General features: G+C 30.9%; 2 protein-coding genes across 7 annotated transcripts; both read right to left on the reverse strand.

Moving 5' to 3' along the window:
• Nucleotides 1–4751: 4751 nt before the first annotated feature.
• Nucleotides 4752–15666, reverse strand: LOC140859940 (COBRA-like protein 4). 2 transcript variants are annotated; one of them, XM_073262579.1, is made up of 6 exons: nucleotides 15568–15666; nucleotides 6434–6513; nucleotides 5747–6203; nucleotides 5529–5676; nucleotides 5155–5432; nucleotides 4752–5068 (listed from the first exon to the last, which is right to left on the reverse strand). In XM_073262579.1, the coding sequence occupies exons 1-6, from the start codon at nucleotides 15584–15586 to the stop codon at nucleotides 4779–4781; spliced, it is 1272 nt and encodes a 423-aa protein (XP_073118680.1). In that variant the 5' UTR covers nucleotides 15587–15666; the 3' UTR covers nucleotides 4752–4778. The 2 variants fall into 2 exon arrangements, with proteins under 2 accessions (XP_073118680.1, XP_073118679.1); XM_073262578.1 differs by lacking the exon at nucleotides 15568–15666 and adding an exon at nucleotides 6601–6722.
• On the reverse strand, nucleotides 15289–20861 carry LOC140859938 (putative receptor-like protein kinase At5g39000). 5 transcript variants are annotated; one of them, XM_073262574.1, is made up of 7 exons: nucleotides 20768–20861; nucleotides 17073–19493; nucleotides 16813–16934; nucleotides 16497–16692; nucleotides 16178–16412; nucleotides 15954–16098; nucleotides 15289–15877 (listed from the first exon to the last, which is right to left on the reverse strand). In XM_073262574.1, the coding sequence occupies exons 2-7, from the start codon at nucleotides 19399–19401 to the stop codon at nucleotides 15626–15628; spliced, it is 3279 nt and encodes a 1092-aa protein (XP_073118675.1). In that variant the 5' UTR covers nucleotides 19402–19493; nucleotides 20768–20861; the 3' UTR covers nucleotides 15289–15625. The 5 variants fall into 5 exon arrangements, with proteins under 5 accessions (XP_073118675.1, XP_073118678.1, XP_073118677.1 ...); XM_073262577.1 differs by lacking the exon at nucleotides 20768–20861 and having other exon boundaries at nucleotides 17073–18926; nucleotides 19278–19666; XM_073262576.1 differs by lacking the exon at nucleotides 20768–20861 and having other exon boundaries at nucleotides 17073–19004; nucleotides 19278–19666.
• Between the last annotated feature and the right edge of the window lie 133 nt (nucleotides 20862–20994).

Raw genomic sequence — 20994 nt, forward strand, 5'->3', positions numbered from 1 at the left:
TCGATTATCATGATAAGATCAAAATTGAAAAAATGTGTGCATATTATATAAAAATTCAGTTTTCAAAAAAATTGAAATATCAAAATACTTTGTTTTTAATTTTATTGTAGATAAAGTGAATATATTTTTTCCACAAATATTTTTTAAAAAAATTCACAAAAATCTTAATTAAATACTATTCAGTTTCTTAAAATATTGAAATACCAAATTCTTGATTTTTATTTGTTTGTATACTGAATAAACATATATTTTTTTAAAAAAATCTTATATATTTTAATTCGTGTAAGGACCTATTGAAGTAAAAAATTATATCATGAGTTCATATTTAAATATATACAAATATTAGATTTGGAAAAGTTATTAATATATATATATATAATATATATATATATGTTAATTAAATAATATAAAGATGTTGAAATAAATCAATTCAAATATAGTCAAGTTTTAATATAAAATAATAAATAAAAAAAATACATCAACACACCCATATCACATATATAAAAGTTGAAATTAAAAATTTAATTAATTTTCCTTCACAGAAAAACTAAAACCATTTAAAAAAATTATGAGATGATCTTGCAATTAAAAATATCATATTTCTAATCTTTTATAAAGTCACGTGAAATACCAAAATATTTTGAAGTACTTGAAATACTTATTAGTTGCAATGTTAAAGATTATATTGATTATTATGATAAGATCAAAATTGACAAAGTGTGTGCAAATTAAATAAGGATTCAGTTTCCAAAAAGATTAAAATACTTATATACTTTGTTTTTTTTATTTTTCTTGTAGATAAAGTGATCAATATTTATATTATATGTAAAATCGATTATTATGATAAGTTCAAAATTGAAAAAGTATGTGCATATTACATAAAATTCAGTTTTCAAAAAAATTGAAATATCAAAAAAATTTGTTTTTTATTTTTTCGTAGATAAAGTGATTATATTTTTTCCAAAAATATTTTTAAAAAAAATTCACAAAATCTTAATTAATTACTATTCAGTTTATTAAAATATTGAAACGATAATTCTTGATTTGTATTTGTTTGTATACTGAATAAACATATTTTTTTTTAAAAAATCTTATTTATTTTAATTCGTGTAAGGACCTATTGAGATAAAGCAGGAAAAATAAATTTTTTGGTCCATTAACTTGTCCATGTTTTGGTTTTGGTCCATTAACTTTTTTGATGCGAGTTTTGGTACACTAACTTTGCATTTTCAGTGTTTTTTGGTCCAACTGCATACGTGTCAACTTCTGATTGGTCCACAATGATGACGTGGACTAATAAGAAGCTGACACATATGTAGTTGGACCAAAAAACATTGAAATGCAAAATTAGTGTACCAAAACCCACATCGTAAGAGTTAATGGACCAAAACCCAAATGAGGTAAAGTTACTAAACTAAAAAAACTTATTTTCCCGATAAAGAATTATATCATAAGTTCATATTTAAATATATACAAATATTAGGTTTGGAAAAGTTATTAATATATATATATATATATATATATGTGTGTGTGTGTTAATTAAATAATATACAGATGTTGAAATAAATCAATTCAAATATAGTCAAATTTTAATATAAAATAATAAATAAAAAAATACATCAACACACACATATCACATATATAAAAGTTGAAATTAAAATTTTAACTAATTTTCCTTCACATAAAAGCTAAAACCATTTAAAAAAAAGGGAAAATTGCTTTTTTGGTCCTGTATGTTTGTCACTTTGCGATTTTGGTCCTTTATATTTTCAGATTGCAGTTTTAGTCCGCTATCTTTATTTTTTTGGCAATTTTAGTCCTTTTTCCGATGTGGCGCTGACGTGGCACCAATTCAATGCTGATGTGGAGCTGACGTGTACAGTGCCACGTCAGCATTTTCAAAGAAAAAGGACCGAAATTGCCAAAAATCGAAACATACAGGACTAAAACTGAAATGTGAAAACATAAAGGACCAAAATCGCAAAGTGACAAACATACAGGACTAAATTTGCAATTTTCCCTAAAAAAAATTCTAATCTGATCTTGCAATTAAAAATATCATATTTCTAATATTTTATAAAGTATTATTTATAAAGTCCCGTGAAATACCAACATATTTTTTTATGTATTTGAAATACATATTAGTTGCAATGTTAAAGATTATATTGATTCCATAACTAAACATGTAATAGTTTTCTTTCAAATAATATATATATTACCAATTACTATAAAATATACTTTATTTAAAGAACGATAACACTTCAATAAAGTGATGATAATGGATCGGATCTAAACTTAGCCTTGTATTAAACTCGTCCCGGAGAAACGAGTTTAGACTCGCCCAAACGTGTTCACCAACAAGTCCAAATGAGTCTTCGCGTTTGGCCAGACCCATCATATAAATTATTGTTAATAAAGATGATAAGAATATTGATTTTTTCATAGAGAAAAAAATAATGCATGATAAATGAAAAAAATTGTGAAATAGATAAAAATTCATTATATAGAGGAAAATATTTATTAATAATTTAAATTAAGGTTTAGAATGCATTATATATGTTATTATTTTTATTACATAAATTAATATTTGTAAAACAAGTAATTAACACATAAATTAGAACATTATAAAATGAATATTTTATTTAAGTTGATTAACATATCTTACTTATTAGTAAATACATAATAAATCGATTCAGAGCAACATAGAAAGAAAATAAAACAAATGCATGGTACCAAAAATATCATACTTGCTCAATATTAATCAACCAAATAATTAAAATTCGAGTTAATAATTGCATAAGAATCAATATCAATATCGTGCCAAAATAAAACTATATTAAAATTTAAACATTATATCTGTATGCTAATATGAGTTATTGATAATGTATTATTTTAAAATGTTATAATGATGACTGTAAATTGAAACTGTAAACTTTTGGTAAAGTGACAAGCGATCGGTCATACAATTATATCAAAGCTAAGAATCAAACCATGACGCTTGATTGATGTGCGGTTTAAAAGATTTGAGTTGCATTATTACCGCAAGTGATAACTTTTGGTAAAACAGCAAACTCTCGGTCCTCTATATTATTACAAAACTATTAATAAAATATTCTTTATTTATAGGACAACATCACTTCAAAATAATACAAAATTTTAAAGGCACTAAATTAAAAAAGAATATACATTTATTCTCAAAATAGATAAGACGGTTGAAATACAAGATGAAATGTTAACATTTTTAATCAAAAACATTCAAAATTCGAATAAAAATTTAGCAAAAAAAATATTGCAATAGTGGATTTCGAACAACTTAACATTAAGTTTAAAATTAAAAAAAAACGTCCAATAACACATTGATTATTAACGATATTGACTTACAAGTAATAGAAGATAATAACACAAGAATGGAGGTTGGAAACAATGAAATTATTTATACTTTGCAAAGAATTTTTTTAGCATAATCCAACAAAAGAATCAAAGAATAAAAATATAAATATAAAAATAATTGATAGAGAAAACATCACAAAAGTTATTATCGAAGATGATGAGAAAATTAATTTTTTTATAAATGGACTGCAAACGAAAAATCGTGAAAGAAGAAAAAATTGTTATGTAAACAAGAAAAGACGTTGTAATTTAATTTAAAATTTAGAATGCATTATTTGTATTATTATTATTTTCTCAAAACCAGTAGTTGTAAAATAATTTTTCAAAACTATGTATTATTTGATATATTTTTTTCTTAAATTTTATTTATTAAATATGTCACGACATCAAATTATATATTTTTCTCTTTTTAAAAAAAATATATTTTTTTCTTAATGTCTAATTTATACAAAATTATAGTATTTGTTACAACTATTATTTGCAACAAAGTCTATAAATTCAATTAGACTTGTAACATATGAAATCTTTCAACAAAGATTCTTCTCACCCATTTTATAATACATGTTGTAAATATCATATTACATTGAATTATATCATGAAAATTATTAATTAACTGCATATTTATCTCTTCTAATCTCAACTCATTTATTTAATAACGTTTATACACGCGTTGTGTGTACGTATGTCTTAATGTTTTATCGCTTGTTTTTATATATACTAGTATTCTTATACACGTGTTGTGTGTTTTTACAGTTGAAATGATTATTTAAACATGATAATTTTTTGATATAATTTTCAATTAATAAATTTTTAACATTATTATTTTTATTAAAAGTGATATAGTCATTTAAAATCTAGAATATATAGATATATTTTTTTAAAAAAATTAAATAATTTAAAAGATTTTGAAAAGTGAATAATGTAATTACATCAAGTATTTTATTATTAGACATGGAACTAAAATTTAACTATTCAAACATATATATAGGGTTGGGATACCGAACAAAAATACCGACTTTTCGGCTTACCGTACCGAAATTTTTTCGACATATAGATATTTTTTTGGTATATCGAATTTGTTTTTGGTATCTGCACGGTATTAATATGAATTTTTTTCATATCAAAATTCTGAAATTTTGATATCGGTGCTAGTATGAATTATCACAACCAAGACCAGATATTAACCAATTAGAAGATTTATAAAACTTATGTAAATCAATTTACGGTACATTTTTACCGTTTTCTCGATATAAAATTCTCAAATAATAAAATAAAAAATTTGGCCCCTAACGGGGTCCAAAATCTTGTTATAACTTGCAATAGGCTCGGATCACGTTAACAAATTAAACGACCATCAAAACTTTCCAATATTTTGAAAACCTGGAAACTCACCACCAGAACACCATGAGATACAAAACTACACAAGAAACTACAAATTTAGGGAAGAAAACATGCTTTGAGTCATCAGAATTCGGCAAGAAGGGGTAAGAATCCGGCGGGGGTAAGGTGCACTCGTCGCCGTTGAAGTACACTTTCCGGGGAAACCCCCACCCCTGCTTCAAGGTAAAACTTTCCTTATCCTTCTGAAGAAGTACTTCTGACTGCACATTTCCAAATGGCCCAGCTTCCATCAGCAACTCATTGAAGAATTTCATGCCATAGAACATCCCTGTATCATCTGCATGCATATGATCATCAAATTAATTATAGCACCACATATCATTATATATGAAGTTTGTTTGCCTTACAAATCAAGAAACTTACTGATGGAGCCATAGGGGACAAGGGGCTTGTAATCGAAGCTAAAAACTTGAGTGACGTTATTGAGATTCGGGTGCTGGACGACTAGAGTCCACTGCGTGTAGTTCATCCGGTAGTTAAAATTAGTTATCGCGACCTTTGCACGCCAGTAGTCTTTGTAGTTGGCCTTAACGTGCCAATGAACCCGAATCGGGCACATGTGGTGCGTGCATTGGAGCAGAGGCGTGTTGTCTTTTCTTGGAGTGTTTATCCCCACAACACTCAGAAGTTTCGAATCACTCCTGTTACAAATACCAGAACGTTGAAAATATGATACTTGGATGATTAATTTTAGAAGTTTTGGCCCAAAAAAGTGACAATATATATCTTATTCTTACTTGACACATTTGTTTTTGTTTTCGCAGCCACAAGCACAAGAAGGGCAGGAAGTGATTGTCTCATTGTAGAAAGACGAGAATGAGACACAGCAGCTGGGGTGCTTCCGCGCCAGAAACTGAGAATACGTGCATGTTACATTCCATGTCACTGCCCACAGAAAGCGTTGGATCAAAACACGAAATTATATCAGTCGAGAAAACAGGGCATTTAGACTTACTGAGGGCCTGAGTTTTTCTTCGACGATCCGGGGTGAGAAATGTCGTCGGAGGCACATTCTTGGCAGGGCCACAAGTATATCCAGGTAAAGGGCCTAGCAGAGTGAAGTTTTTAGGAAGTTTAACCGTCTTGTTTGAAGTTCCGGCTTGGCCAACACTGACTTGAAACGCCGAAACTGCAGCCTGTGGATCTTGGCCCCAGGCAGCCAGGACTCCACCCTTGCAGCAGTTGCTGAATTGCTGGTTGTAAGGCGCGGCAGGAAGCAAGTCTACGGCGGTCGGGGTTCTCTTGCAGCAATGAGGGATATTGCCTTTGAACTTGGAGCAGTCCCCTTGTTCGGTAGCTTGTGCACCCTTCATATCCCATATTACTTCTTTCTTTGCCCAAGTCCACCCAATGGTCCACCCAGGGCTCATAATGTGCCGATACATTTGGAAATTGTTCACCGTTACGGCGGCCTGAGAAGCACCCAAAATGTAGTCCATTTTACATTTCATATCATTAAGTCTATAATATTTGGCTGGGGTGATGTAAGGTAACTGGAAATCCAAAAGATTTTTTCAAATGAAGGGGAAAAACTTTATCTTTACTACATCTTTGGTAGAAACATGTTGCTATATCATGATTCAATCATTGCAACTAGAGTTGATGGATGTTGTTACTTATATGTTGGGACAAAAGTGCTTACCACATAGCCATCTGATGTCCAAGACATTACATCCCATTTGATTGTTATGTTCCCATTTGGATCCAAAGGATCATAGGCATCTGCAAGAACATAAAAACTTCCAAATGATCATTGAGCAAACATAGTTAGATTCGAACTTCATTTGGAGAGATTGACAGAACACTTACCTATGTAAGAAAACAGCAAACCAAAGAGCAGAGCTACGATAAGGAGTCTCATGTTCTCTTCTATGTTAAAAGGCCTAAATTTCTAATCTGATAGCTCTATGTTTCCCATAAATGTAAGAAACAAGTGTGTGAACTTGAAGGTTTTTGGAGTATTTTGATGTTCAACGACTGGCAGTTGGGCGCACAGTCCCTTTTTCAAACTGCCTAAATAACTAATGCAACGGAATTCCTGTATCTTGAAGCAAGGATTTAACCTAAAAACCAGCAATATTTTTTAAAAAAGGATTCAAAAAAGTCTAAAATTTGTTGAATTACTAATTTTTCATTTTCTGGTTATTTAAATGTTGAGGAAACATTAATAAGTAAATTAATTATAATAGCGCCTTCTAATTCATTTTTAACGTGGTTTTATAACTTTATGTCCGTGATTCTTGATCTTACAGTCCAATATTAGTTGATTGATTTTTGAACCACTAATTGCCTAATTGGTGCAACAAGAGGGTGTTTAATTGGTGCATAAATCAAAATGTGTTGCACTGTTTAAAATGTTTCAATTTTATCATCCACATTTATTATATTTCTCGTTGAAGTAATATGCATTTATCAATTCTATGAAATTTAAATTTTGTTTCATAGTTTTGCATCCTTTCACCTTTTAGGTTTCATTGTCAAGCGATTTTTTTTAAAATTCAGTTGTCTGTCAATATAATATAATGAAAAACATTAATATTTTTTTTTTTAATAAAAAAACATTAAGTTTAAAATCCAAACGATCATACATTAAAAGCTTTACATTATCATCTTTGTAAACTCTTGGGTGAGGGACATTTGTGCACACGGAGACGCCAATGTTCATGAGTTAAAGCTAAGCAAAAATATGAAAATGTTTTCTTCTATTTCGATTTTGAGTAAAGAGTAAATGTTGGTATTTTGTTTCCTGAACGACCAAGTAAAACTGTTTTTGGTAAAACTTCAACATCAGCACTCATGGCGACATCATAAGTCTCCTTTTTCTATAATTTCATGTGTTGATGGTGGCAAAATACATGCCAAATCATGATATATATATATATATATATATATATATACACTAGTAAACAGCACGTGCGATGCACGTGGTGACATTTTGTTTATATAATATATTTATTTATTATTTTTTATAATTATTGAGATTTTCACAGCCTCATAATAAAAATCAAAAAAACTTTAATTATTAATTATGAAAATCAACTGAAATGATCATTTTTTTTTTCACTTTTAGTCATGTTAATGGCGAATTTTTATTTTCAATCCTGTAACTTGAATGTTTTCATTTTTAGTCATATTACGATGCATTTTCATTTTTAATCATGTCACTTGTATATTATTTTTATTCTGATCATTTAACTCGCATGTTTTTTTTATTCTGTTGTGGTATATATATTTTTATTTATAGTCATGTAACTTGTATATTATTTTTATTTTTTGTCATTTAACTTGTATTATATCCCTATATATTTTTATATGACCTTACTTATAGCATAAATAAAATGACAAATTTTTTATTTTACAATGATAAAACTTTACACTTTTATTCACACTTTTAGATAGGTAATAGATAATAGATAGATAGATTTCACAATGATAAAATTTTATCTTTTTTATTCATATTTCTAGGTAATAGATTTAATTTATATATACTCCTACATTAATTTCGTAAATATATGTTTTTAACTCTAACTTTTAATATTATTACCGTAAATTTTAGTTTTGTTCTTTTCAAGATTTATATTCTTATATTTTTTTAATTCTAACTTTTTATATTAATACCGTAAATTTTAGTTTTTTCTTTGTTCTTTTCAAAATTTATATATCTATTTGATTAACTGACACTCAATTAAGACACAAACTAAAATTTAAGTTATTTTTACATATTTTTATATTGCCTAATATTACATAAGGTGTAAAATAAATAAAAACAAATTATGAAAAATTAAAAAATGGTTATTTTCAGAAAATAATAATTAAAAAATAAATTATGTAATAATATTAATGGACGCATTAGTTGCAATTTAATAAATGTGTATAATGTATTTATGGATATTAATATTTACATATAATATAATATAATATAAATATTTATTTATTTTTATTTCTTAACTAAAATGTTGTTTTTACTTTTATATCTCTATATATTTTTATATGACCTTACTTATAATGTAAATAAAATTGCAAAGTTGTTATTTCACAATGGTAAAACTTTATCGTTTAATTATTTTAGATTGAAATAATACACAATCTAATAAAATAAATATTTATTATCTTTAATAATTTTAATAAATATAAATTTTTATTTCCAACATCTAATCATTTTTATGTTAATCGAAATAATACACAATCTAATAAAATAAATATTTATAATATTTAATTATTTTAATGAAAAATACATAGATGAAATGAAAAAAAAATCCTATAATACCACATGAAATTTATGTATAACAATTTTTGTGATAATATGACACAATTAATAGTAGAAAGAGAGTAAAGTAGAAGTTATAGACTAATGAAAAAATTAAAAATGTGGAAAAAAAATTAAAAGAAAATAGGCTAATGAAAAAATTAATTAAAAAACTCTTAATTATTCTCATTATTAATTTAAATAAAATAATTTATATTTAATTTTTAATAGTATTGCTGCTCAAATTTCATATAATAATATATGAAATTTATGTATAACAATTTTTTTGATAATTTGACACAATTAATAGTAGAAAGAGAGTAAATTGGAAGTTATAAAATTAAATAGACTCCATTTAAATGGAAGTTATATGTGATAAATTATTACACATAATTGTTTTGTGTATTTTTTCATCTTTGTCCCTTTTTTTTTGTCATTTTACTTATATTACCCTCATTATTATCTAATTTATATAGAACAAAAAGGTAAACATGCATATAGACAATGAAAAAACTTTACTTCTACATTCATACTTTTATAGTAAAATAATTTTTTTGAAAATACAATATAATTTTTACTATAATCATTTTAAATGAAAGTTATATGTGAGAAATTATTACATGACCTAGTTGTTTTGTGTATTTTTCCATCTTTGTCCTTTTTTTTTTGTCATTTTACTTATATAACTTCATTATTATTTAATTTATACAGAACAAAAGGGTAAACATGTATATAGACAATGAACAAATTTTACCCCAACATTCATACTTTTATAGTAAAATAAATTTTTTGAAAATACTATATAATTTTTACTTTAATTATTTATTTATTTTGCAAAACTTTTTATTAATATATATACTATTTGAAACAAATTTGGATTTTTGAATTTTTTTTTCTATTTATTTAAAATATTTTAGTCTAACTATTACACAACATAAGAAATTTGAGCAGCAATACTGTTAAAAATTAAATATAAATTATATTGTTGGGTTGTGAAACACAAGCAATCTTGATTTTGATGATAACAAAACTTGTTATTGTGTTTCTAACATATTTAATCAAGTGTTGTAGTTAGTAGATCAAAGTTGGAAAGTTTGAGCTGGAACTAAAAGTTATTCAAGCTAGCGATGTTCAGTAAATTGATCATATCTCATAGCTCGGTGATCCAAAAGACTTGTGGCCAAAACGGTTGGAAAGCTTACTCAAATATCCGCAAGTCATATCTCAGGCCAGATGAGTTAATTCGGACGTTATCAAGGCGAAATGGTGGTCGCAACATCGAGCTGGATGCAAAGCAGATCGAAGTTACAGCAACCAGATCAAACAGACCAGTCCTGATATTTTGGCCATAACTTACAGCTCGCTTATCTAAACGGGATGATTAAGTATGCGTTACGAAGCTAAGACAATGATCTATAAATCATATTTAATAAGATCAATCTGAATCGGAGCTTAAGAATCAGATAAAGCACGATGAAGTTTCGAGATCTGCACAGAAATTCTGCAGAACAGAATTTTTGACATAGCTTAGTATTTCGAGTATATCTCTCACATACGAACTCAAAATCGAGCGATTCTTGATTCCGTGGAAAGCCAAGATAAAGAGCTACAACTGTTATGTTCATCACCTTGCCCATAAATCAGTGAATCAAGAGCTATAAGCAAGTGAAAAGATCAGATCGAATCATGAACGAAGCAGATCAATTGGAATGATGCAGATCAACTAAGAGACTAGATCAACTATGAACCAGAAAAGATCAAAGCTCAACCAGATCAAAGTCGGACCAGACCAGATCAAAGCATGACCAGACCAGATGAGTTTGACCAGATCGATTCGGTCAGACCTGTCCGATGAACAGTAAAATCAGCTCAACTTCAAAAAATGGACAGCAACTCAAATATGACCGTTGCAACTTCAAAAAGTGTCCAAAAACATCCCAAACGGTCATATTATTGAATCTAACGTTCAAATCATTCTTGGAGCTTGTAAATACAACACTTTGAAGATTAAACACAAGCTTGGGCATGAGATTCAAAGCGTGGGCAGTCTACATGAAGAAAACAAGCTAGAATGAGAGCAAGCCCAAGGTGTGAGGAACTAGAAGAAGAGATGAGTTTTTCCAACGTTAAATCCTCTACACCAAACCCACTTTATAGAACACTATTCCATGTTCAATATCTTTTTATGTGAGTTGAAGAGAGCTCACTCACACACATACGAGAGACATGCTTTGCAAGATTAGTTGAGTGAGAGTCTTATCACAAAGACGTTAAAGATTGTGTTTGTAGTCTTGGCATAAAGACGTAAAACATTATGTGGATTGTGAGGTTGAGGCCTACGATCGAGAGTAGCTAGGAGTTCTCGTTTAGGCATTGGATAAGTCCTAAATTGGATTGGGTTTGTACAAATGAGTTTGTATAAATCAAAGTCTTCTAGTGGATCCTTCCGAGGTGGAAGAAGGGGTGACGTAGGAGATTGATCTTCGAACATCCACAAACAAATTCGTGTCTATTTGTTTATCGCATTTACATTATTATTGCCACTGTTTTAAGATGCATTGTTGAAGCATTTTATGTGTTCTTCATACACCAAAATATTGCATACAAAGTGTTTAATAAAATGTTTCAACCAAACTGTTTTTATTATTTGAACTTGCTTTATTTCAAATGATTTATAAAATATTTATTGGGTTTCTACGAAGGATTATTTCGAGTGTATTCCGCTTGGTTTGAAAACCAAACTCGATATAATTCATCGGTGCTCGGTTTATTTTTGAACATTTCAAGAACGAGCTATTGTAGCTCTAAAATATTTTTAAGTGTGTATTCACCCCCCTCTACACACGTATTTTCGATCCTAACATATTTTTATTTAATTTAATAGTGAGATTAATTAAGTGTTTTTTTAATTAATTTGTTCATTAGCCTATTTTATTTATTTTTTCTCATTTTAAATTTGTTCATTAACCTATAACTTTCACTTTACTCATTATTATATAATTCATGTAGAACAAAAAGGTAAATATGTATATAGACAATGAAAAAATGTTACTCCTACATTCATACTTTTATAGTAAAAAATGAATTTTTTGAAAATACTATATAATTTTTACTATAATCATTTATTTATTTTATCCGATTTTTTATTAATATACTATTTGAAACAAATTTGGATTTTTGGATTTTTTTCTATTTGTTTAAAATATTTTATCAGAATTTGTTAAAATGCTATATAATTTTTACCATAAATATTTATTTATTTTTCAAAACATTTTAATATAATTTTTCGGTTACAATAATCTATTCTTTGATCGAATATTATTACAAAATTTTATATTGAAATATTGAAAATACATGGATGCAATGGAAAAAAAATCATATAATAACATATGAAATTTATGTATAACAAATTTTGTGACAATTTGACACAATTAATAGTAGAAAGTGAGTAAAGTGGATGTTATAGGCTAATGAATAAATTTAAAATTAATGTGAAAAAAATTAAAAGAAAATATTACAATGATTTTATTTGTAAGAAAACTGAAGGGAATGATCGATATCTTCAGCTTCCTCAAATGTTTGTATTTATAACTGAAGTTCTACTTGTTTTACCGATAAACTTCAGGGAATCTTACAGCTGTCTTGAATTCTTTATGTCATTATTAATGACATCTTTTGCTAGTTGGAGAGTCACATGCCCGATGACATCTTTTGCTAGTGGAGGAGTCACATGCTTGACTTTTTCTTTTGGATTTATTCTCCTCACATGCCTTTTTTTATTGTTTTCGGTGCATCTTTTGTTTTTGCAGTTGGCCCCTAGGAAAACGCATTTTTGGTGGTACCTGTCCACCTTTGCTTGTCTCGGAAAAATCTTTTCGATCCGTTCGGGGTCTGAAGGTTTTTTCGAATTCTGGCTCCTTCTGGTTTGGACATTCTGGGCAGATATTCTCTGACCATCTTCCGATATGATGTTACAAATTTTCGACGAGTTTCTTTACTCCCCGCAAGCTTGTTGTTCCACAAAAAGTTCCTCTTCTTTTCGAAGAGTTCTTCCGCAAAAGCCGTAGTTTTTCCTGTCATTGTGTTTAACAAGAATGATCCGTTCACAAAATTCTGATAAAATTTGAACGGAAACTTGACCTTGTCCATCTCGGTGAGACAAACCCAAATACCCCATGCCCTTCTGGTTGAGATTTCATTTTCTCCAAAAGTGGACACCAATGTTATTTCTTCAGATATATGATCCTTGATAAATCTTTGATTATTCATGTCAAGTCTCCTTAGCTTGATGAAATGAAAGGGCTCGTGTGATCCTTTTCCTGTTGGTTCTGGAGCTGCACTAAAAAAGTATAACTCGAGCACATCTCCTCTGGACAAATGATCATTATTTGCCCATGTTTTTTGGACTGCTTTCTGAATCCATTTTGGTAGTTGTGATATTTCCTGAAAGCCTGGTGAAGTTGTATAAACTGAGGCTAAAACCCCAAATTCATACCATAGCTTTACATCCTTATGATTGACATTGTTTTTTTTAGCCAAATCCTTGTATATATTCCTGCAACACCAACTCTGCATGTGATCGGGTTGATTTCGCTTCTTGTACTTAATTTCTCCCATCTTTGTTGATAAACCTGAAATGGAGAAATGACAGCTGGATTAGTATCAATCTTAGATTTTCCCTTGTCTGTGTTGGGCCTAAGATTTTTTTCTTTCTCTTTTACCCCAGAGGCGGATGGTTGACTTGATGAGTTATCCTCATCAATTGTTGCTTTATCTAGATCATCAAAAACTGATGATAGATTAGCGCTGGTTTCTTGAGTATTAGAATCCTCAACATATTGTTTTACAATCGGTGGTTGTATTTCTTGTTTTTGTAAAACTAATGATTTTAACATTTCTTGTTTGTGAGAAACCAGTGGTTTTTCTATGACACACATAATTGGCCCTTGAATAGCAGCTCATAATTGAGTTTGAGCTTGCATACATCCTGTGATTCCATTGGATACTTTGATCCAATCAGCTTGTTGTAACCTGTCCGTCATATCAGCACTTATGACGAAGCTGGTTGAACTCGGTTTGAAGCAACTCAAGGTGTTCCCTGAGATGCCTCTGTATTTTCATGATGGAATCTACGTTAAGCATTAATGTTTGCATGTCAATAAATTTCATGGAGTTATTAAAAGTCACATTTTGAATAATACTAAACTTTTGTAGAGTTTTTAAAAATCAAAATTAAATACCACTTGATTTTTTAAAATTCTATAAAAGTTTATTTTGAATACCACTAAATTTAAAATCTTGATTGTCCACATGGTGGCCGGTGGGGCATTGCAAAGCAAGTAATTGGTACTCGATGATTATTCATCGATAGGGAAACAACACTAGAAAGCCAAATTAAATCCAATTTTTATTTTTTATTATTTTTTTTTGTGTCGGTAGGGGAAACTCATTTGTTAGTGCTAAATTTAATTCTATACGTTTTACTTTAATAACTTTTATTTGTTAATTCTTTCCATTTTAAATCATTCTACAAATTTGTTGATTCATTGCACATTTTTATTTCATTTCAAATTCTAATCTTATTAATTAAAAAATATTTCATAATAGGATTTAAATTTTTTAAAATTTATAAGAAAATAATTTTAAAAAATGATAAAGAAGAATAATCAAATAAACTCACCAGTTATTTCATTTATTTATAAAGAACATTAATTTTACTAACGTGAATTATAAAAGTTGGCCATTAAAAATGTATTAATTTTCTTATTAGGAAATTACTTATTTATGCAAATTTGTGAATTACATTATTAGTTTATATAATGACTACTGAATAACTCTTGGGTTACAAATAAATTTTAATAAAAAATTATAGCAAATTCAGAAGTTTGACAAACCCCAACTGCCCAACAAAAGAATCAATGATACAAGTAAGAAATTTGAAAAATTCAAATTGTAAAATGTCATATATTAGTTTGTTTATCGTAAGTGAAACATTAATTATTTTATTTTATTTAAGTATAGTGTAAGACTGTTTCAAATATTTTAAGGCTCTTTTTAGCTCTCAGTTTTGTTTTTGGAAGATTCATTCCAATTTCCAATAGGCCAGCTTCCGTTAAATATAATCTTTGGTGCAATTCATAATATACAATTAATACTCTAACATATGTTTTTTTTTTTTGAAACTATACGCCAACATATGTTAAAGAATTATGACCATGAATTTTTATTGATAGTAATTATTTATGGTAGATTGAAAGTAATTAACTCACATGCATGTCCCTTATTAGTTTTGGATCAAAAACAATATAAATAGCTAGGCTTCTACATGCCGGGAGATGCTATGATGCACCGGGTGATCTTCACCCGGTGCAGCATCTGCCCTTGATTGGGCACCCGGGCCCACTTGCACCGGGTGAAGATCACCCGGTGTAGCATAGCCCGAGCCCTGCATGCCACTGAATTAACTACATCAATAAAAGAAAACAGGAGCATATACAAAGTATCAAGTACTGATCTCGCTAGCTATATACCTCTCCATTGTGATATCATAATCAAGTGAATCGTTGGGGATCCAATCCATCTCGTCTCCTATGGCTCATGATCATCTCGTTCTTGTCGCAAAAGCGAATCCACCTCTTGCCAGTCCAAGTATTCCTCTCCTTCCAAGAGCTTAATCGCACGATGCATCGTTGGTCGGACATCAGGTTTCCTTAGTGTGCATAACAACCCAACTTTGATGCATCTAAGAACCTCTTCTTCTACCATAGAACTTAACACATGGCCTCCAAGTGAGTCATCCACCACTTCCAATGCTCTGTCTTCTCTCCAGAGCATCCTAGTCTGAACACGAATAATCACCATACATTTGTCGATATACGTACAGCCATAAACAAACGTTTGAATTCATTGCACACACCTGAGATACAATGGGAACAATATGCTTGACGTAATCGAAGCATCTCTTGCCACTCACAATATCTAGAACCACAACTCCGAAGCTATACACATCCGTCTTCATCGAAAACTTGCCGAGTGTATGGCACTCCGGGGCGATATAACATCTGTTGAAATGTTATAAAAATGAGAAATTATTTATAAATAAAAAGGGACCGAACAGGAAAATGGATCTCTCGCTTATACCTTGTCCCAACTGTAGTTATGGTTTTGGACTCATTGCGATATTCTTCCAAAGTTTTTGCAAAACCAAAACCTGATATTTTAGGATTCATATTGATGTCCAGTAAAATATTTGTTCCTGTCAGATCTCCGTGTATTATACTCATTCCTGAATCTTGATGAAGATAAGCAACTCCTCTGGCAATCCCCATTATAATTTTGAAACGTTGTGGCCATTGAACGCAGTGAAATTTCCCATCTTTAACGTGTAAGATCAGTTGGTAAATCTCAGTGCTGATTACGAATAAAAGTGCAAAAAAAAACGAAAGAGAAGGGCACTGACCGAATATCATGCCACCTACACTGTTGTTTTCCATGAATTCATGTACAAGTAACATACTTTCTTCGTCAATGCAGTACCCCAGAAGTTTAATGATGTTTCGGTGGTGCCGAAGTCTATGATCCATAAAAATCTCATTAATGAACAGCCTGGCATCAGAAACTCTTCTAACAGCCACTGTATGTTTCGTAAACGCAGCCTATGCAAAAACAGAGTTTAGGTAGATGTGTGGAGATATTTTTAGTCCATCTTCAAGTCATTTCTTTTTTTAAGTTTGGTGAAAATCAATAAAATGCATGGTCAATCTCAAGAAACTCACCTTATAAACAGCGGTATGCTTTGCACTTCGTCCAACCTTATGTGAATATGAGTAAACATCGATTGCTAATGTAAACATTCCCCAGTCAAATTCGGGCAAGTTTATGCCTAAACTATAAATTTCTGCAAGATAATATAGTTCAATGTAAGCACATTATGAAAATGTGTCAAGTTTGACGTTCATAACTGATTGAGTGTTCTTGAGCTTGAACGCATTCGGGCTCAGGTACGTGGTGTGTGTTTTTATTTCATTGTTAGTACCTGATAATACTCTGTCTTCATTTCTCCTCAAATTTGTTTTCCATAAGCCATCCCAAGGCCGAATCCTTGACAGCTTGTTAGATGGGGCTTTCCTTCCTTCTTTTATCCAACATGGAGGAATCTCATAATCACTTCCCCTGTAAGTTTGTTCTGTTGGGGGAGATGTAGAAGGTTCCAAGATGGAGGGAGCCAATATTGCTTGCTCACCAACAGATAAGTTAATTTCATCATAACACGAACACGGAGCATCAATCGTTATATCCTTCAGTAGGGGCGGTTCTAGGATATCTTGCTGCTCAAGGGCATGCTCAAGTTGTAGCACAACTTGAGTCATCGTTGGCCTTTTCTTTGGTTCTTCATCTACGCATCTCTCAGCAATCTCTACAAACGCTTTCAGGCTATTTGGTGAAATTTCTTTTCTCAGATTAGAATCCACAATCAGTTCAACTTCTCCTTCTCTAATTTTGCCTCGAGCCCAGTTGGTCAGAATTTGCTCATCCTCAGGAACCTGTTGATCAATTACTGGTCTTCCACACAATACTTCCAGCAACACCACACCAAAGGCGTATGTGTCACTTTTCCTAGTTAGTTTACCCGTGCTAGTATAGTTTGGATCGAGGTACCCAAACGTTCCCTTTACTTTAGTGCTTACATGGCTTTGTGAGTTTCTTAAGTTTTCATGTTTTACCAAGCCGAAATCTGAAACCTTAGCCGTAAAATTTTCATCCAGCATGATGTTTGAAACCTTGAAATCGCGATGTATGATTCCGTGCCCTGTGTGAAGATAGTCGAGTCCTCGACCAGCCCCAATGCAGATGTTAAGACGTTGCTTCCATGTAAGAGAACCACAGCTAATACCTTTTTTGACAAGTTTGTAAAGGTGATCCCCCAGTGTTCCACGGGCCAAGTACTCATAAACCAGAATCATTTCCCTTTGCTCGGTGCAATAACCAATCAAAGAGACTATATTATTATGTCGCAGCTCCGAAAGTGTTTCAATCTCGGCCAAAAACTCGTGTGCCCCTTGCCTCGAATCAAACTTTAGCCGCTTAACTGCAACAATCTCTTTCCCATTATCAATGAGGCCTTTAAAGACATTACCAAAACCACCTTTACCCACCACAAGATTATGACTAAATTTTTTGGTGGCTAATTGTATCTCAGATAGTGTAAAACGACGACAGAAACGTTGAGCCCTGGCCGATGGTTTGATTTCCTCCTCTGTGCATCTGTCTTCCCAAATTTCTCGAAGCTTGTAAACAATTACGTCTGCTAGAACAATAATACTCATTAAAAAAGTGACAACGGCATATTTTTTACCAAGAACTCGGCTTAAAATTTGGACAGTGCTGGATGGTGAATCCAATGCAAGAGGCGACGGATTTGGACTGGCAAGACTATTGTCATGGTTGCTCAGCTTTAGCATTTCAAATCCAGTGAAAGGACCATATCCATCTACGGACTCACCGTACGACTGCAAAGAAACTAAAATATTGTGTTTGCGCTCCTTCAACATGACTATGTAGTCTTTGCACACGATGGCATTATCGGTATCTTTTTCACTAGCCAAGTCTATATTATTGTAAGCAGTCACCTCATCAATCAGGACTTGGAAACTCTCAGAGCCTGTAACTTGCACGAACTTAAGCCCTAAATTTGAGAAATAAAGCCTAATCAAATATCTAAATCCCACATCCACTGGTATTTCCCAGGTAATATTGTTGATCTGGTTGGCTTTTACTCTATGAACAGTTCCCCACAGCCCAAAAATATCAGCAATATCATCACCCGATGAAACAGAACCAGACCGTTTGAGGTTCACTCGACGGACCATTTCAAGGGCGGTGCTATTATCTACATAGATATGTTGAGACTTACGTCCGATCACTTGGGCACCAATAATATCTCCATAAGCATGAAAATAAGAATGGCCTGAAGGTACTGTGAAAATCTCAATACCATTCAAGAAAGCATAAGTATCATCCCCGGAGAGACTAGTTGCAGGAGTAAAAACTATATGCAATGGTTGATTTTCTTCCACATTTATACAAAACTCTTTAATTACAGAAGTCAAGCCAAAAGTTAGGGAAGCACTAAAGTTGGTGAGCAGGGTGAAAGGGGCAGCCTCCACAGTAAACAAGTCCTTGTACTTTTGAAAACCTTTATATGGAGCCGGATTGAAATGAAGGCGGATAAATTTCTCACCTGGGCTGACAAGAAATACGTAGGAGAATCCTGAAGGAGATACTCTAGCAGAAACAGAAACAGAGCCCCGCTTAACACTTGAGATGGTAGACTTGCCCTTGATTTGTACAGAGGAAGCAAGCATTGGGTCTGTATCTTCCAGCCATTGCCTGCCACTGTGTGCCGCCCAAGTCCCGACAAGCCCGCAAGCAATTGAAACGTCGTCGGGGAGGTAAGCTGGATCATGGAAACAAACAGCGAATTTGATGAAATAGTATACATAAAGCATGAAGGAGATTGAAGAAAGTGGGAAAAAATGGTGTTTCATTTTGAATTGAATTGAATTGTAATTCAGAATCAAAGAATAATCTTGGAATGAAGTATCAACTTTGCGCCTCTTTCTCCACAAAAAAAAAAAATTAAAAATTAAGCGGTGGACTTCCGCGTTATTTCCCGTCAATGATTAATGTAAGGTTACCTTACTATTTGACTTTCTTTTTTTTTTTTTGAAACCATACTATTTGACTTTTGAAAACTAGTTTTAATAGTAAATTATTAGGTATGAAGAATATCATATTATTAATTATATCTTTCTCAGTGAAGGAATTTTCCGACAGATTCAAGTTTCATCCGACGGTGGTGCATCATCTCTGCCGTAAGTGTGCGGATTGTCGTTCTCTACAAGTTTGTTCAAGGTGGACACAATTAAGGACGGATTCATTTGTTGCTCCACCCGAGTGGTAGCTCGGGTAAGCCAGTTTTTTTTTTCCTTTTTTTATACATTAAATTCAGTCCAAATTTTTTATAGTCCCGTGAACAATTTTAAAAATAAAAAGATACAATCTCAACATATAAAAAATTGAGAGCTTATAAAATTTTTGTTTGGAGAGAAATAAAAATATGGCTCTGTTATTGGACACAATTCATGTAAAATCACAAATGTATAATTTATATGACCTAAAAAACAAGCAAAAAAGTTAAAACATTATTATAAATTCATAATAATACACTTATTTTATAAGTTGTTAATCATATTTTTCTCCAATATATAACAGCAATGTGAGTTACAATTACATGTACTATATTTTAATTAATTAAATAAATAATATAAGCATTTAATAATACTTTATATAAAAAAATTTTTTGAGGGGAACTCATGTTGCCTTGACTATATATACGGGGTTCACTCTGTGTATTGAATTGGGCCTCCACTTTTGAGCATAAAAATAGGCCTACGTCAGAAAATATATATAAAAAAAAACACATCAAATTTTTTATTTTGGATAAAAGATGGATACATGTAACATCAATGTAAATAAAGAGCGATTACATTTGAAAAAAGCGCAGTAGCGAGCTAACCCAACCTATTAATCGACCACACATAGAAGCAGTGTGTACATACGCTATCAAGTCGCTGATCTTTCTTAAATTTAGATAAATTTATACAATCTAAATTTTCAATAAAATTTTTAATCTACAACGAATATTTTTTGAATAATTCAAGTAATTACTTGCGTGTTCATCCGTTTACGTATCTCTCACAGGATCTCGATCCGGCCGCCTGCAGAAAAAAAAATAGAAATATATAAGAAAACAATAACGAAGAAGAAGACTTCGCTTAATTACTCTAGAATGGTTTAAAATGACCATAAAATAAACAAGATATAAAAGGAAAACAACAAGCAAGGCACCTTGTATTGGTTTTGTTCAAGTCAAAACAGCCCATAGTAACTGTAAC

Source organism: Henckelia pumila, chromosome 4 (genome assembly GCF_033568475.1).
Source record: "Henckelia pumila isolate YLH828 chromosome 4, ASM3356847v2, whole genome shotgun sequence".
Lineage (NCBI taxonomy): Eukaryota > Viridiplantae > Streptophyta > Magnoliopsida > Lamiales > Gesneriaceae > Henckelia > Henckelia pumila.

What these genes read in the sequence shown, in the direction of transcription:
- LOC140859940 (XM_073262578.1), bottom strand. Translation starts at nt 6,652, where the DNA reads ATGAGACTCCTTATCGTAGCTCTGCTCTTTGGTTTGCTGTTTTCTTAC. An exon ending in TTTGCTGTTTTCTTACATAG is followed by an intron (nt 6,514 to 6,600) that starts GTAAGTGTTCTG and finishes ATGTTCTTGCAG; the next exon opens with ATGCCTATGATCCTTTGGAT. An exon ending in TGTCCCCTATGGCTCCATCA is followed by an intron (nt 5,069 to 5,154) that starts GTAAGTTTCTTG and finishes ATATGCATGCAG; the next exon opens with ATGATACAGGGATGTTCTAT.
- LOC140859938 (XM_073262573.1), bottom strand. Translation starts at nt 19,584, where the DNA reads ATGAAACACCATTTTTTCCCACTTTCTTCAATCTCCTTCATGCTTTAT. An exon ending in TGAAGACAGAGTATTATCAG is followed by an intron (nt 16,935 to 17,072) that starts GTACTAACAATG and finishes ATTATCTTGCAG; the next exon opens with AAATTTATAGTTTAGGCATA. An exon ending in TGTAGGTGGCATGATATTCG is followed by an intron (nt 16,413 to 16,496) that starts GTCAGTGCCCTT and finishes TACACGTTAAAG; the next exon opens with ATGGGAAATTTCACTGCGTT.